The 12,502-nt window shown below is 57.4% G+C and overlaps 2 protein-coding genes across 3 annotated transcripts in view; one reads left to right on the top strand and one right to left on the bottom strand.

Moving 5' to 3' along the window:
- The window catches only part of CDH23 (cadherin related 23), a 428,638-nt gene extending 420,634 nt beyond the window's left edge, over window positions 1-8,004 (top strand). The window contains exons 56-70 of the mRNA XM_061181180.1: window positions 87-278; window positions 471-584; window positions 1,324-1,453; window positions 1,555-1,806; window positions 1,886-2,047; window positions 3,364-3,620; window positions 3,977-4,074; window positions 4,494-4,614; window positions 4,697-4,776; window positions 4,921-4,961; window positions 5,116-5,176; window positions 5,678-5,807; window positions 5,993-6,115; window positions 6,542-6,646; window positions 7,460-8,004. Of these exons, the coding sequence (XP_061037163.1) occupies window positions 87-278; window positions 471-584; window positions 1,324-1,453; window positions 1,555-1,806; window positions 1,886-2,047; window positions 3,364-3,620; window positions 3,977-4,074; window positions 4,494-4,614; window positions 4,697-4,776; window positions 4,921-4,961; window positions 5,116-5,176; window positions 5,678-5,807; window positions 5,993-6,115; window positions 6,542-6,646; window positions 7,460-7,774 (2,181 nt within the window). The 3' untranslated portion in view covers window positions 7,775-8,004. The remainder of the gene's footprint in view (window positions 1-86; window positions 279-470; window positions 585-1,323; window positions 1,454-1,554; window positions 1,807-1,885; window positions 2,048-3,363; window positions 3,621-3,976; window positions 4,075-4,493; window positions 4,615-4,696; window positions 4,777-4,920; window positions 4,962-5,115; window positions 5,177-5,677; window positions 5,808-5,992; window positions 6,116-6,541; window positions 6,647-7,459) is intronic.
- A 786-nt stretch (window positions 8,005-8,790) lies between these two features.
- Window positions 8,791-12,502, bottom strand: part of PSAP (prosaposin) — a 32,174-nt gene continuing 28,462 nt past the window's right edge. For both annotated transcript variants that reach the window (XM_061181194.1, XM_061181203.1), the window contains exons 10-14: window positions 12,021-12,207; window positions 11,778-11,935; window positions 11,350-11,430; window positions 10,948-11,055; window positions 8,791-9,896 (exon numbers count right to left, since the gene is read on the bottom strand). In XM_061181194.1, the coding sequence (XP_061037177.1) occupies window positions 9,861-9,896; window positions 10,948-11,055; window positions 11,350-11,430; window positions 11,778-11,935; window positions 12,021-12,207 (570 nt within the window). In that variant the 3' untranslated portion in view covers window positions 8,791-9,860. The remainder of the gene's footprint in view (window positions 9,897-10,947; window positions 11,056-11,349; window positions 11,431-11,777; window positions 11,936-12,020; window positions 12,208-12,502) is intronic.

The raw sequence follows: 12,502 nt of genomic DNA, 5'->3' as shown, positions 1-12,502 counted from the left end.
AGGAGAAAGAACAAGAGCTCCATCGGGTCTGGGAGCTGGGATTCTCTCAAGATGCCCCAGGAGCCTCCCTCCCGTGCCCCCTGCAGGAGATCCCACTGCATTCCAACGTGTACGAGGTCTATGCCACAGACAAGGACGAGGGCCTCAATGGGGCCGTGCGCTACAGCTTCCTGAAGACAACAGGCAACCGGGACTGGGAGTACTTCACCATCGACCCAATCAGCGGGCTCATCCAGACCGCGCAGCGCCTGGACCGAGAGAAGCAGGCAGTGTACAGCGTAAGGGGGTGGGGCCTGGCACGAGGGGCGGGGCCCAGTGTGAGGGGCGGGGCCGAAGAAGAGACTTTGCTCTGGGCACAGGACCACCATGTCCCCACCTAGAATGTCTGCGAGGGTAGTGACCTGTCCTCTGGGGATGCCTGCCTGGGGCCCTTCGTCTCTTCCTCTGACTGCACTTCTCCGCCCCCCCAGCTCATCCTGGTGGCCAGCGACTTGGGCCAGCCGGTGCCTTATGAGACTATGCAGCCGCTGCAGGTGGCCCTGGAGGACATCGATGACAACGAACCCCTCTTCGTGAGGCCTCCGGTGAGCTCACCCATCCCCCACACTGGTCACACCCACACAAGGACTCACCTGCCTGCAGGCACACGTGCACACACTTTCCTGTGCCGTAGACACACGTGGTTACACATGGAAACTACACAGCACTTCACAGAACAAATGTTTATTGAGCAGCTACTATGTCAAGGCACTATCCAGCAGTCAAAAAAGCAGACAAAAATGCCTGACTCGTGGAGCTGACGTTCCCATGTTTGTATACGCGCTCACACAAGAAGCCTGATAATCAGTTCTGCTTTAGTGAGCTGGGGCTGAACCTCTTCATGTGGACTCAGACTCTCTAACTTGGTGGTTTTTTCTTCTTGTGTGCACCTAGGATGTAATGTTCCCTGGAGACTGTGTGCGTGCGTGTGTGTGTGTGTGTGTGTGTGTGAGAGAGAGAGAGAGACAGAGAGAGAGAGAGCGCACTCAAGCTCATGCCCTCCTCATTCAAACATCCATCTAAGTGCTGGGAGACTTCAGAGAATGTGCCAAGCCCAGCCCTGCCCTCATGGCGGATGTCACGGGTGACACTCCCTGAGGGCAGAGCTGGAGTGTCTCCGGCCCAGCCCTTGCTCCCTTGAGGTTACAGCAATTTCTCTCACCCCACAAGGCCTGGGCAAAAAACTCCCTCAGCACCCACAAAAACACTGCCTAGGGCCCTCTGGCAGGAGCCAGAAGCTCAGGCCTTCCCTTGGCCTCCCATGACCTCCCTCTCCCCCTGCAGAAAGGCAGCCCCCAGTACCAGTTGATGACAGTGCCCGAGCACTCACCACCTGGCACCCTCGTGGGCAACGTGACAGGCGCTGTGGACGCAGACGAGGGCCCCAACGCCATCGTGTACTACTTCATCGCAGGTGAGGCCTGATGGGGCTAGTGCCTACCTACCCTGGGGCTGGAGATGACCCAAATATGCCCCCGCCCTGCCCCTCACGCTGTGCCATGGTCCCCCCCTCAGCCGGTGACGAAGAGAAGAACTTCCAGCTGCAGCCCGACGGGCGTCTGCTGGTGCTGCGGGACCTGGACCGGGAGCGCGAAGCTGTCTTCTCCTTCATCGTCAAGGCCTCGAGCAATCGCAGCTGGACACCTCCCCGTGGGCGCTCCCCAGCCCTGGACCTGGTCACTGACCTCACCCTGCAGGAAGTGCGTGTCATGCTGGAGGACATCAACGACCAGCCACCACGCTTCACCAAGGCCGAGTACACTGCAGGTGCAGGGACCAGAGCCTGGGCCTGGGGTGTGGGATGGCCTCTGCTCTGCCGCTTACGCCCGCCTGCCCATTCCTGCAGGAGTGGCCACCGACGCTAAAGTGGGCTCAGAGTTGATCCAGGTGCTGGCCCTGGATGCAGATATTGGCAACAACAGCCTCGTCTTCTACAGCATCCTGGCCATCCACTACTTCCGGGCCCTTGCCAATGACTCTGAGGATGTGGGCCATGTCTTCACGATGGGTAGGGGCTCCAGCCACTTCATGGACTATCGTCTGGAGGAGATATGGTCTGTAGGGTTACCCCAGGGTATAGGTGGCCGGCCAGCCAACCAGCCGTGTCAGTCCTTCCATTCACCCACCCACCCATCCATCCATCCATCCTTCAGCCAGCCAGCCATTATCTGTTAATCCTTTCATTCATCCACCTATCTTTTGATCTATTCTCTAATCCACCTATCCATCTCTACATCTACCCAACCACTTTCTTCTCTTCTTTCTTCTTCCCGTCTCCTCATCCATCCATCCACCCACCCACCCACTGAACAATCCATCAATCCACCCACCCATTCATCTATCTGTCCACCCATCCATCCATCCTCTCATTCATCCATCTGCCCACCCATCTACCCATTTGTCCATCCATCCATCCATCCATCCTCCCATTCTCCTTTCCATATATCCACCTATTTTTCCATTTATGCACCTCACCCTCGCCTGCATCAGGCATTGTGCTAGGTAGGCACTGGGGAGCCAGGATTCTCCCCAAGTGTACAAAGCACACTTGTATGCATGTTTGCTTGTGAATTTGCCTGTGTGGATAGCTGAGCGTCTCTTTGTTAGGTTCTAGAACGTGTCCCAGTGGGTGTCACATTACCATACCTCCAGCTCCAGCCCCTTCCCTGCTCTTCTCTGCCCACAGCAATCAATCCAGCCTCCTTGGCCTGGCTTTCAAGGCTCACCAGGTCTTCTTCCTAATCCCTCTTTCTGGTTTCACAGCCCCTTACTACCCTTAAGGGCACTGCGCCCACCCAGGCTGAACTGCTCCCCATCCCTTCAGCCTGCTCCACACCATCCTCCCCCGGCCTTCACCTCCTGGAATACCACCCTGACCTTCAACTCTGCCTTCAGATATGCTCCCGCTAGCCACCCTTTGAAGTCTAGTTCATGTGTTGCCACCTCCAGTCACACAACCAGACACCATCCCTTTGTCCTCTGAGTTCCCACTGCTCTTATCTTAATAAGCATAGAGAGGCTTGCTAAAGGTCACAAAGCTAGAAAGTGGCAGATTTTGAACCCAGGTCTACTGTCTTTTAAGAGAAGACTATGCTGTACCACTGCTGGTCATCTCTCAGCTATGGTTGTGGAATTACGAAGCACATGTGTATGTGTAAGAGACAGAGAGATGATACTGAGGGAACTCAGAAGTGTTCTATAGCATCCCAGCATGGGACAGCAGAGTCCCAAACTTGTCCAAGTTGTGTTTTAATATGCAGCATGTTTAAATAAAAACTTAGAATTCTCCAGAAAAAGTTCACCACCCCTGGGCTTTCCCTACAGGGAGTGTGGATGGCATCCTGCGCACCTTTGATCTCTTCATGGCCTACAGCCCTGGCTACTTTGTAGTGGACATTGTGGCCCGGGACCTGGCAGGTCACAATGACACAGCCATCATTGGCATCTACATCCTGAGGGATGACCAGCGGGTCAAGATCGTCATTAATGAGATCCCCGACCGCGTGCGTGGCTTCGAGGAGGAGTTCATCCGCCTGCTCTCCAACATCACCGGTGCCATCGTCAACACTGATGACGTGCAGGTACCCCATGGAACCCACCCTGGGTCTAGGGGCAGTGGAGGGAGGAGGAGGACCAGGCCGCAGGGACAGGGCATTGCAGAGAGGTCAGGGGTATGAAAGGGATCAGTCATTTCCTAGATGCGTGGCCTTGGGAAAGTCCTTCCAGGTCTCTGGGTCTCAGTTTCCTCATCTGTAAAATGGGAGCTAATGGTAGTGCCTGGTTCAGTGACTGGCATCGAGCTTGGTCCCTGGTGAGCATTCAGTAGTGATGGGTTTACTGGCAGGGTAGGGCAGGAGGGCAGGAGAGGCTGCTAGAAGAGGCACCCATGCCATCCCTTGCTCCTGCCGCACACCCCATGATGCCCCTTCTCGCCTAGTTCCACGTGGACAAGAAGGGTCGGGTGAACTTCGCACAGACAGAGCTGCTTATCCACGTGGTGAACCGCGAAACCAACCGTATCCTGGATGTGGACCGGTGGGTGGGCGTCTGTGCTCAGCCTGTCTTTCGGTCTGCCTCCCTGCCCTGGAAGTCGGAGAGGCGACCCACTAAGGAGGCACGGATAACGCCATCAGGCCTGCTGTATGGGGGCTCTACCCCAGACGTGGGCAGGGCGGGTAGAAAGAACACGGTCTGGGTGTATGAGCAGAGCTCCACCCCCCTGAGCCTTACTCTCCCCATGTGTGAAATGGGAGTATTACAGCAATTGTGAGCATCAGACAGGAGCCTGTGTGAAGGGATGGTGAACCCTGTAAGATACAAAGCTATCCGAGCTGGGCGGGCCTTAATCTTGCAAGACTTGGTCGGGGGTGAATGTGGGGGCAGGCTGGCCTGAGTGGGACGGGCTCTCGCGGAACGGCGGAGGATGGGAGCTGAGGCCCCTGCCCCTCGCCCAGGGTGATCCAGATGATCGATGAAAACAAGGAGCAGCTGAGGAATCTATTCCGGAACTACAACGTCCTAGACGTGCAGCCCGCCATCTCTGTCCGGCTGCCCGATGACATGTCCGCCCTGCAGGTACCCCTGGTGACACCACCCCCACTGTCCCCTTGTTGCTCTGGGTGCTCTCAGCCACTCATCCCTGGCCCTGCTGCCCTAGATGGCGATCATCGTCCTGGCCATTCTCCTCTTCCTGGCTGCCATGCTCTTCATCCTCATGAACTGGTACTACAGGACCGTGTGAGTGACCCCTACGTGCCCTGCCTTTTGAGATAGGCTGACCAGCCCCGCTGCTGGACAGTCACGGAGGCAGGCAGGGCCATCAGGCCCTGAGACGCCAGCCCAGCCGCAGCCTCCTTCACCGGCCCCTCTGCTTCTTTCCAGACACAAGAGGAAGCTCAAAGCCATCGTGGCTGGCTCGGCAGGTCAGAGGGCTGTGATGGGTGGGGAGGTGGGAGGGCACGAGGGGCCCCTGAGGGCCTAGGGTGACAGCCCAGGCCCCATAGGGCTGGCTCAGGCCCAGCTCCCCAGCCCCAGCAGGGTCTACCCTCCCCCCACGCCCCAACCCTTCTCCTGCAGGGAATCGCGGCTTCGTTGACATCATGGACATGCCCAACACTAACAAGTATTCCTTTGACGGGTGAGTGAGAAGTGGTATCCCTGAACCCTGCCGGGTGCACTTTGGGGAGACCCACCCAGGACCCAGCTGCGGTGGAGAAGTCCCCGCTGCCTCTCAAGCACTGAGGGCATCATGGACTGGCTGAAACCTGGGGTGTGGGCGCCCCCTGCTGGGCCGGGTACCCCTCTCTCTCCACCGAGTTGGGCTCCCCACCCTGACTGGGTCCCAAGTTCCAGGGGGCGTAGGCTTTGGGCATCGGATACAGGGCGAGGCCTCTCCACCAAAGCTGATCCAGATGGACACATTGTCCTGGTTCTAGCAGGATCCTGAGGCGGGAGGGCGCACCCACGGGTACCACAGGCAAGGGCCCTGCTTCTCAAGGCCCTGAAGCCCCAGTCCTGTGAAAAGCACAACTACGGCCCAGGAAATGGGGGGGGTGGGTTAGGGGCGAGGCTTCAAGGGCATCTGTCCACTTGAGCCTGCCTTCCTCACCCTCCCATCAACCCCACACCCCACCTGCAGGGCCAACCCCGTGTGGCTGGATCCTTTCTGCCGGAACCTGGAGCTGGCCGCCCAGGCAGAGCACGAGGATGACCTGCCAGAGAACCTGAGTGAGATCGCCGACCTGTGGAGCAGCCCTACCCGCACCCATGTGAGCCCAGGCCTGGGCCGGGGCAGGGATGGGGTGTGGACAGTCAAGAGGGACAGGGTGGAGGTAGCGTACGGTCTTTGCCATCACTGGCCAAGGAGCTGGGTGGCTGGGGGGAACCGGTCCACTGCCCTGCACGCGCGCGCGCGGTCTACCTCAGCTCCAGCTAACGCGCCCCCTCTCCCCAGGGAACTTTTGGGCGTGAACCAGCAGCAGTCAAGCCTGATGATGACCGGTACCTGCGGGCGGCCATCCAGGAGTATGACAACATTGCCAAGCTGGGCCAGATCATTCGGGAGGGGCCCATCAAGGTGAGCCCTCCTTGCAGCTCCTGCACCCAGACCCCTGGCTGAGCTCGGACTTACTCCAGAGGATGCAGGGAGTGGGGAGGATCCTGGGAAACAGCTTTCTCCACCTCTAGGGACTCAGCTAGACCTGCCCTCCACGGGGGCAAGAACACCAAGGCAGAGAGGGGCCAGGGCCCCTGGCTGATAAGGAGCTGCTTCAGCCTGCAGTGTCCTGGAGGCCGGGACTCTGAGATACAAGCCCACGTGGGTTCTGGCTGGCCGCTGTCACCAGGCTCTGCTCTCAGTCCTCTACCCTAGGATCAGATATGCCTGTACATCCTACACTCCCCGAGTGCCTTCCATCACCCCCACCCGAGTTATGGGAGTGAGTGATGGGCAGGGCAGGCAGGGGAGGGCCTTGGTTGGGGGTTAATCCTTTCCCTCCCCCAGGGCTCGCTGCTGAAGGTGGTCCTGGAGGATTACCTGCGGCTCAAAAAGCTCTTTGCACAGCGGATGGTGCAAAAAGCCTCCTCCTGCCACTCCTCCATCTCCGAGGTAGCGGGTGGGCCGGGAGCTGTGTGCTGTGCCCCAGCCCTGGGGGTGCTGTCTCTCTCTTGTTCATCCTCCTCGGAGTCTCGAGATCAGCAGCTAGGGCCCAAGACTGCACTGGGCGGGGGTTCAGAGAGTCAGACAGCGGGCTCTGCTTCTGCTATCTGGCCTCCACAGCGGGCTTCCCCAGGGGTGGGTGGGTGTTGAGGCAGTGTTTCTTAGATTTGACGAGCCCCAAGAAGATACCTTTGAGAAGTGATGTCATTTTAAGAAATTGGCTGTAGGGTCAAATAGATATACATATTTATTTGCCTGCAGTGATATGTCAACACTTTAGAAAGTCAGACTTCATCTAAAAACCCAGATTTAGCCAGCTGAACAGCTCCACACAGGACAAAAGCGCCATTTGTGAGTCTCTGCTCTACCTTACTAATCTCCTCCAGCTTCAACTGTGGACACTTTCCAGCTGGCCACAGTTAGGAGTTGATCCTGCTTAAGGCCAACATGGTAACAAATCCAGATTCCACAACTGCAGTCACAGGGTCTTTATAGATCAAAGTGAATACAGGAGATATGAAAGATTCTCATAGGAAGCCTGTGCTCCGGAGAACGCATCTGTAGCACCAGAAGTATCCATGGCTCCCCTTTGTACCCAGTTTGAGAAACACTCACAGGCCGCACAGGCCTGCTGAGCACGAGCTCAGGGTTCCTCGTGTGCAGCAGGGAGGCAACAGGCCCACAGCAGGTGGGACTCGGGGCCATCCACCTGCTCAGGGCCTGGCCCTGCCCTGAACACGTGGGGGTCCCGGCCTCTTGCAGCTGATCCAGACTGAGCTGGAAGAGGAGCCAGGGGAGTGCAGCCCCGGCCAGGGCAGCCTGCACTTCTGCCACCAGCCGCCTACGGAGCTCAAAGGGCCAGACGGGATCCACGTGATGCATGGCAGCACGGGCACACTGCTGGCCACCGACCTCAACAGCCTGCCCGAAGATGACCAGAAGGGCCTGGGCCGCTCACTGGAGACGCTGACCACCGCTGAGGCCAGCGCCTTCGAGCGCAACGCCCGCACCGAGTCCGCCAAATCCACGCTTCGCGACGTGATCATGGAGAGCCCCCTGGAGATCACAGAGCTATGACTAGATGGGGGGAGCCCGACGGGTATGAGCAGCCCAACCCCACCCCTCCCGGGGCAAGAGCAGGGGCAGGACCTCCGGGCGGGGGGAGGGGCCCTCGCCAGGCCGCTCTGGGCGCGCAGCCTTGGGTTGGCCTAGCAGCAGGGCCCACGTCAGCTGCTCAGATTCCGCTTTTGCCAGACGCTCATTCGGCATCTGATCTCTACCTTCATAAAATCTGTTATTTTTTTAAGAAAACCAAACAAATGGTATCTAAGAACGAGGTAAGGAGGGTCACCGAGAGCCCAGGAGTCTGAGGATCATCTCAGCCCAGGCTGAGCTCAAAGAGGCCAAGCCGGCCCTCTTCCCCTCCCACCCCGCCTCAGGGCACAGGAGTCCAGCACCGGGGAGGGAGCCCAGAGCAGGCATACCCTGCCTGGCCTTGACTCTCTGACTCCAGTTCAAGTCCCAGTGCATTTCTGCCACATCCCTGGCCGGACATCCAGGTGGGGGCAGTGAGTAATCCCTGCTTCCCCACACAGACATGGTCAATGTCAGCCAACAGCATTCTCTCCATTTCACTGGCTTTCCAAACGTGCCGGGCTCATAAAACGACTGATGTTCCCTTGGGTTTTGAATATAGAGTGTTCGTGTGTATTCCTTTTTTAAATTAAGTTATTCCCTCCATATTCTCCCCTTGGTTTTGTTCAACTGATACGCACTGAACGTTTCTGGAATGGTCTGAATTTAAAAAAAAAAAAAAGCAAGTCACAAGGAACCGGCAGTTCACTCTGGTAAACTACCCGTGGGGCTGGGCCGGGGGGTTGGGGGAGTACAGGGCAGCTCTGGACCCACCTTTGGGGGCACTCCCCTGACCACTTGCCCACTGCTGGCCCCAGGTCTGTCAGGGAGGACCAGATGGCATTTTCCTTCTCTGGCCAAACGGGGCCATAGGACTGCTGGGCACTTACAGGTTCACGGCCTCGGAGCTCATCAGCAGCCAAACTCTTCTGACTGAGGTGTCACAGAAACACTCGGCCTCTGGTTGACAGACTTTATTGTTAAATCACAGAAATTTTAGTGCAAAACAAACAAAAAAATCGGTAAGTTCATTTAATAGCAACTGCACATCTTGCTGTCTGTCTCCTGGCAACTGGAAGTGGAGGAGAAGATGCAGCCAAACGGGAGAGAAGGCAGGGCGACAGCTGAGGCCCCAGGCCAGCAGCCCCTCTACCTGGAAGCCAGAGGCTTAGGAGCGTGTCATCCGCATTTATTTGCAGGTCAAAAAGACCATCTACAAGGAGGGGGTCAGAGGGGAGGGGGCTGTACTGCCCAGAGCAACGGGGGCGCTGGGCAGCAGGGTGGACACAAGAGCAGGCATGATGCAGTCACCACTGTCCACACGCACAAAAGCAGGCCCCCAGGACCTCCACAAAGAGCTAGCAGGTTACATTCAGGCAGATTTTTTTCCCCCTCCCACCCCAAACCACAAAACTCCAAACAAACAAACAGGACATCAACCAGGAAGGAAAGACAGGAAACCCGAATCAAAGGCTGACCCAAGGGTAGCGAGCCCGGCCCCACCAGGTCTCTTGAGCAGCTCTATTACAGTGAGAACCACATTGTTTGTTTGTTTAAAAAGCCTAATAATTATTCTGAGCCTCTCATCTTTCATATAAAACTGCCTTTGTCTGTCTGGCAGTCAGCAGGCCCACGAAGAGGGAAGGTCCCTCCTTAGAGCAGGCCTCCAGAGGCCGCAGCACCCAAGGCCTATCCAGGAGGACGGACAACCTCAGTCAAGAGGCTCTGGCTCATGCCCACAGCCCAAGCCCCCTCTCCTCCTCCGGGTAACCACCACGCAGGGACAGACTCAAAAGACCTCCAGTGTACAGTATGTCGGCATCCATCTAGCAGAGAGGAAAGGGACACTGAAGCAGCTACGCCAGCGGCATGCTGACAGCAATGCTAAGATGAGGGCGAGAAGAAAGGGACTGAGGGAGAGGGGTCCTATTATTTTTATAACAACAAAGCCAACAGATCTGTGTGTTCGTTCCCCCAGACACACAAGCAGGAAAAGATGCTGCAGTTTCTCTAAGACGGACCGTGCCTTCTAGTTCCACACGTGACGCTTGCAATGCTCGACAGCCTGACAGGAGAGAGGAAACAGTTTAGTCTGCAGGTGACAAACCCTATCCCTGGCCCATTAGCGCATCAGCCAGCACCCAAAAATGGGACCCGCTATCCTGTCCCAGATCAGCCGGGATGGCACCAGATGCTAAAGACCCGGGTCAGCATCTCATTTAAACTCGGGGATAGTAGGTGGCTGAGTTTCGGGGACTCATAAGGCAAGAGTCCAGAGCAGTGGATGAACAGCACCCCTGCAGGTAGGACCCAGGACCCCCTTCCTCTGGTTACACACCCGAGCCCCTGCATCGAGGCCCCCAAGGCAGAACTCCTCACCCAAGAGTCAGAGGTATACACCAGCTCAGGCCAGCTCAGAAATGGGCCCGGGTACCCAGGAGAGCGACAGAAATGCACTCCACCACTGACCGTGCTACAGGGTGAGGGTGCTGGGGCAAGGGGCTCGGCAGGGTGGGCCTCACCATCCTCCCTGCAGCAGCCCTGACGCCGGCTTACTGGTCATGAAGAACCCCCACGAGGAAGCAGAAGTTGCACAAAAAGGAACATTAAGTAACAGAGGCTGAGCCGAAACATCCCCACCCAGGAACGCAGCATGGGTCACCCAGTAGTAGCTGCCCAGCCAGGAGCCAACTCCCAGGCCGTTCAAGAAGAGCTCCGCTGGGCCCTGGGTGAAGATTCAGGCCAGGCGCCAGCCAGGGCAAGAGTGACCCAAGAGGCATGAGGCCTTGTGCAAGAATCCGATGGGCTCTGTGCAATCCCTCAGGTGACCTCATGCAAATCTGACCCTGTCACCAGGGGACTGAAGGCAAAAGCAAGAAAAAGTGGAAGCAAAGAACACTGAAGAACATCCACTGCCACTGCTCCCTCCTCAAAGACAAGAATGCAGTGAGCCCGGCTTTTGCTGGTGGCCATAAGTAAGCCTAACTGCCCCTCTGGGCCTCAGTCCTCCCCAAAGACAGGGTACAGCTGACTGCCCAGGAGCCTGTTGGAGCAGCTTCTCCCTCGAGCTGCCTTCCTGGCGGGGGCGCCTGGGCAGCAGTTACTGAACTACTCACGTTGCACAGGGCTGCCGACTCCATGTTCTGGCACCAGTAGCTCGGGCCCCAGACACACTTCTCAGTTCCCAAGAGAGGCTTACGGGCTGAGGGACAGGCTCCAATTTTCTATAAGGTCAAAAGAAGGGGGAAGAATTAGATCTTCTTTTCAGCTAATCCTTTTCCAAACTGAGATGATTATCAGCTTCTAGAAGCAGCTAGAATCAGAGCTCTAATAAGCACTTTCCAGAAAAGGCAGGGTTGCTGAGTAAAGTGGTGGGGCCTGGACGCCTGGCTCTCCCACACACCACCCCAGACTCTGACCCTGGCCCCGAATCTCAGAGGAAGCCTTCCAGGGTCCATGCAGCACCTCCCTCCCAGGTCACACCACTCAGGAACCCATACCGGCCCAACGCCACTTACCAGGCACACAAAGAAAGGGTCCATCATGTCCACCAGGATTTCTATCAGCACGGGCTCGTACTCCGTCACAAACTGATCACACTGTTAGGGAAACAGCAATGTGGGTCTAGGTGGGCCCAAGCAGAGTGCAGGGCGCTGGCCATGCTCTTCTACCAGAATTCCTGGCCTTCCCAGCCCAGTGGGCCCAGGGCCTCCCTGCCTGCCCAGGTGACACACCTACCCACACCTGCTCATGTTCTTTTCCCCCTAGTGGCTCCACTTGAGCCAACAGAGCACCTTTAAGAAAATGTGAGTGGACTCCATGCCAGAGGCAGAAATGGCTGCTTCTCCCTCAAAACTTCAACCAGCAGTACACTCAATGAGCTACCCAGCTCCTGCATGTCCCAAGCAGGTTCTGACATTCTGGCCGAAAGCAGCCCACAGCGTACCTGCTTCTGGTACGGGTCAGGCAACAAGCTGCAGCCTTTCTCGAAGGCAGCAAGGATCTCCTCCTTTGTGCTGTTTTTCTCCAGGCTGTGGTCCAAATAGGCCACCAGCTTCTTGCACACCTCACAGAAGCCACCGTCCTTCCGCGGCATCACGTGTGCTACGCAAGAGAGCACAGGCTCAGTGCTGGCAAGGCCCTCCCTAACCCAAGAGGGGCCGGCCAGCCTCCCGCGCACTGGGCTCACCGGTCAGTGCAGGCAGCCCCCGGCTGGAGCAGAGATGGAGCATGCTGCACACCAGCTCAGGGCTCGCCTCCTGCAGGAGGATCGACAGGATGGCGCTGCCGTACGTGTCCACCACCTCCTGGCACTCCTCGGATAAGGACGTGGGCAGCTTCGAGCACACGCTGTCCAAAGCATGAATTATTTCTTCCTGAGACACAAGAAGAGAGGATCATGTGAGAAGATGGGAGGCTGCATGGGGTGGGAGAGACTCTGAAAATGCTGATGTGACCAGGGAGCCAACCAACAGCAAGGTGCCGTTTTCTCCCCCAAAGGCTAGACCTACAGAGCAGGGCAAAGAGGCTGCCTCCGGCCCCAGCCCAGAGGGATCCGCTGCTGGGAAGTGGTGGTTCCGACTCCCAGGCTGGTGTCTCATACCCACAAGGGCCAAACCCAGCTCTCGGGCTGGGTCCTCCCACCAGGCCATTCTGGCTCCAGGGCCAGGA

The sequence above is a fragment of the Eubalaena glacialis genome, chromosome 1 (assembly GCF_028564815.1).
Source record: "Eubalaena glacialis isolate mEubGla1 chromosome 1, mEubGla1.1.hap2.+ XY, whole genome shotgun sequence".
Classification (NCBI taxonomy): Eukaryota; Metazoa; Chordata; class Mammalia; order Artiodactyla; family Balaenidae; genus Eubalaena; species Eubalaena glacialis.
This window is presented reverse-complemented; position numbering and strand designations above follow the sequence as displayed.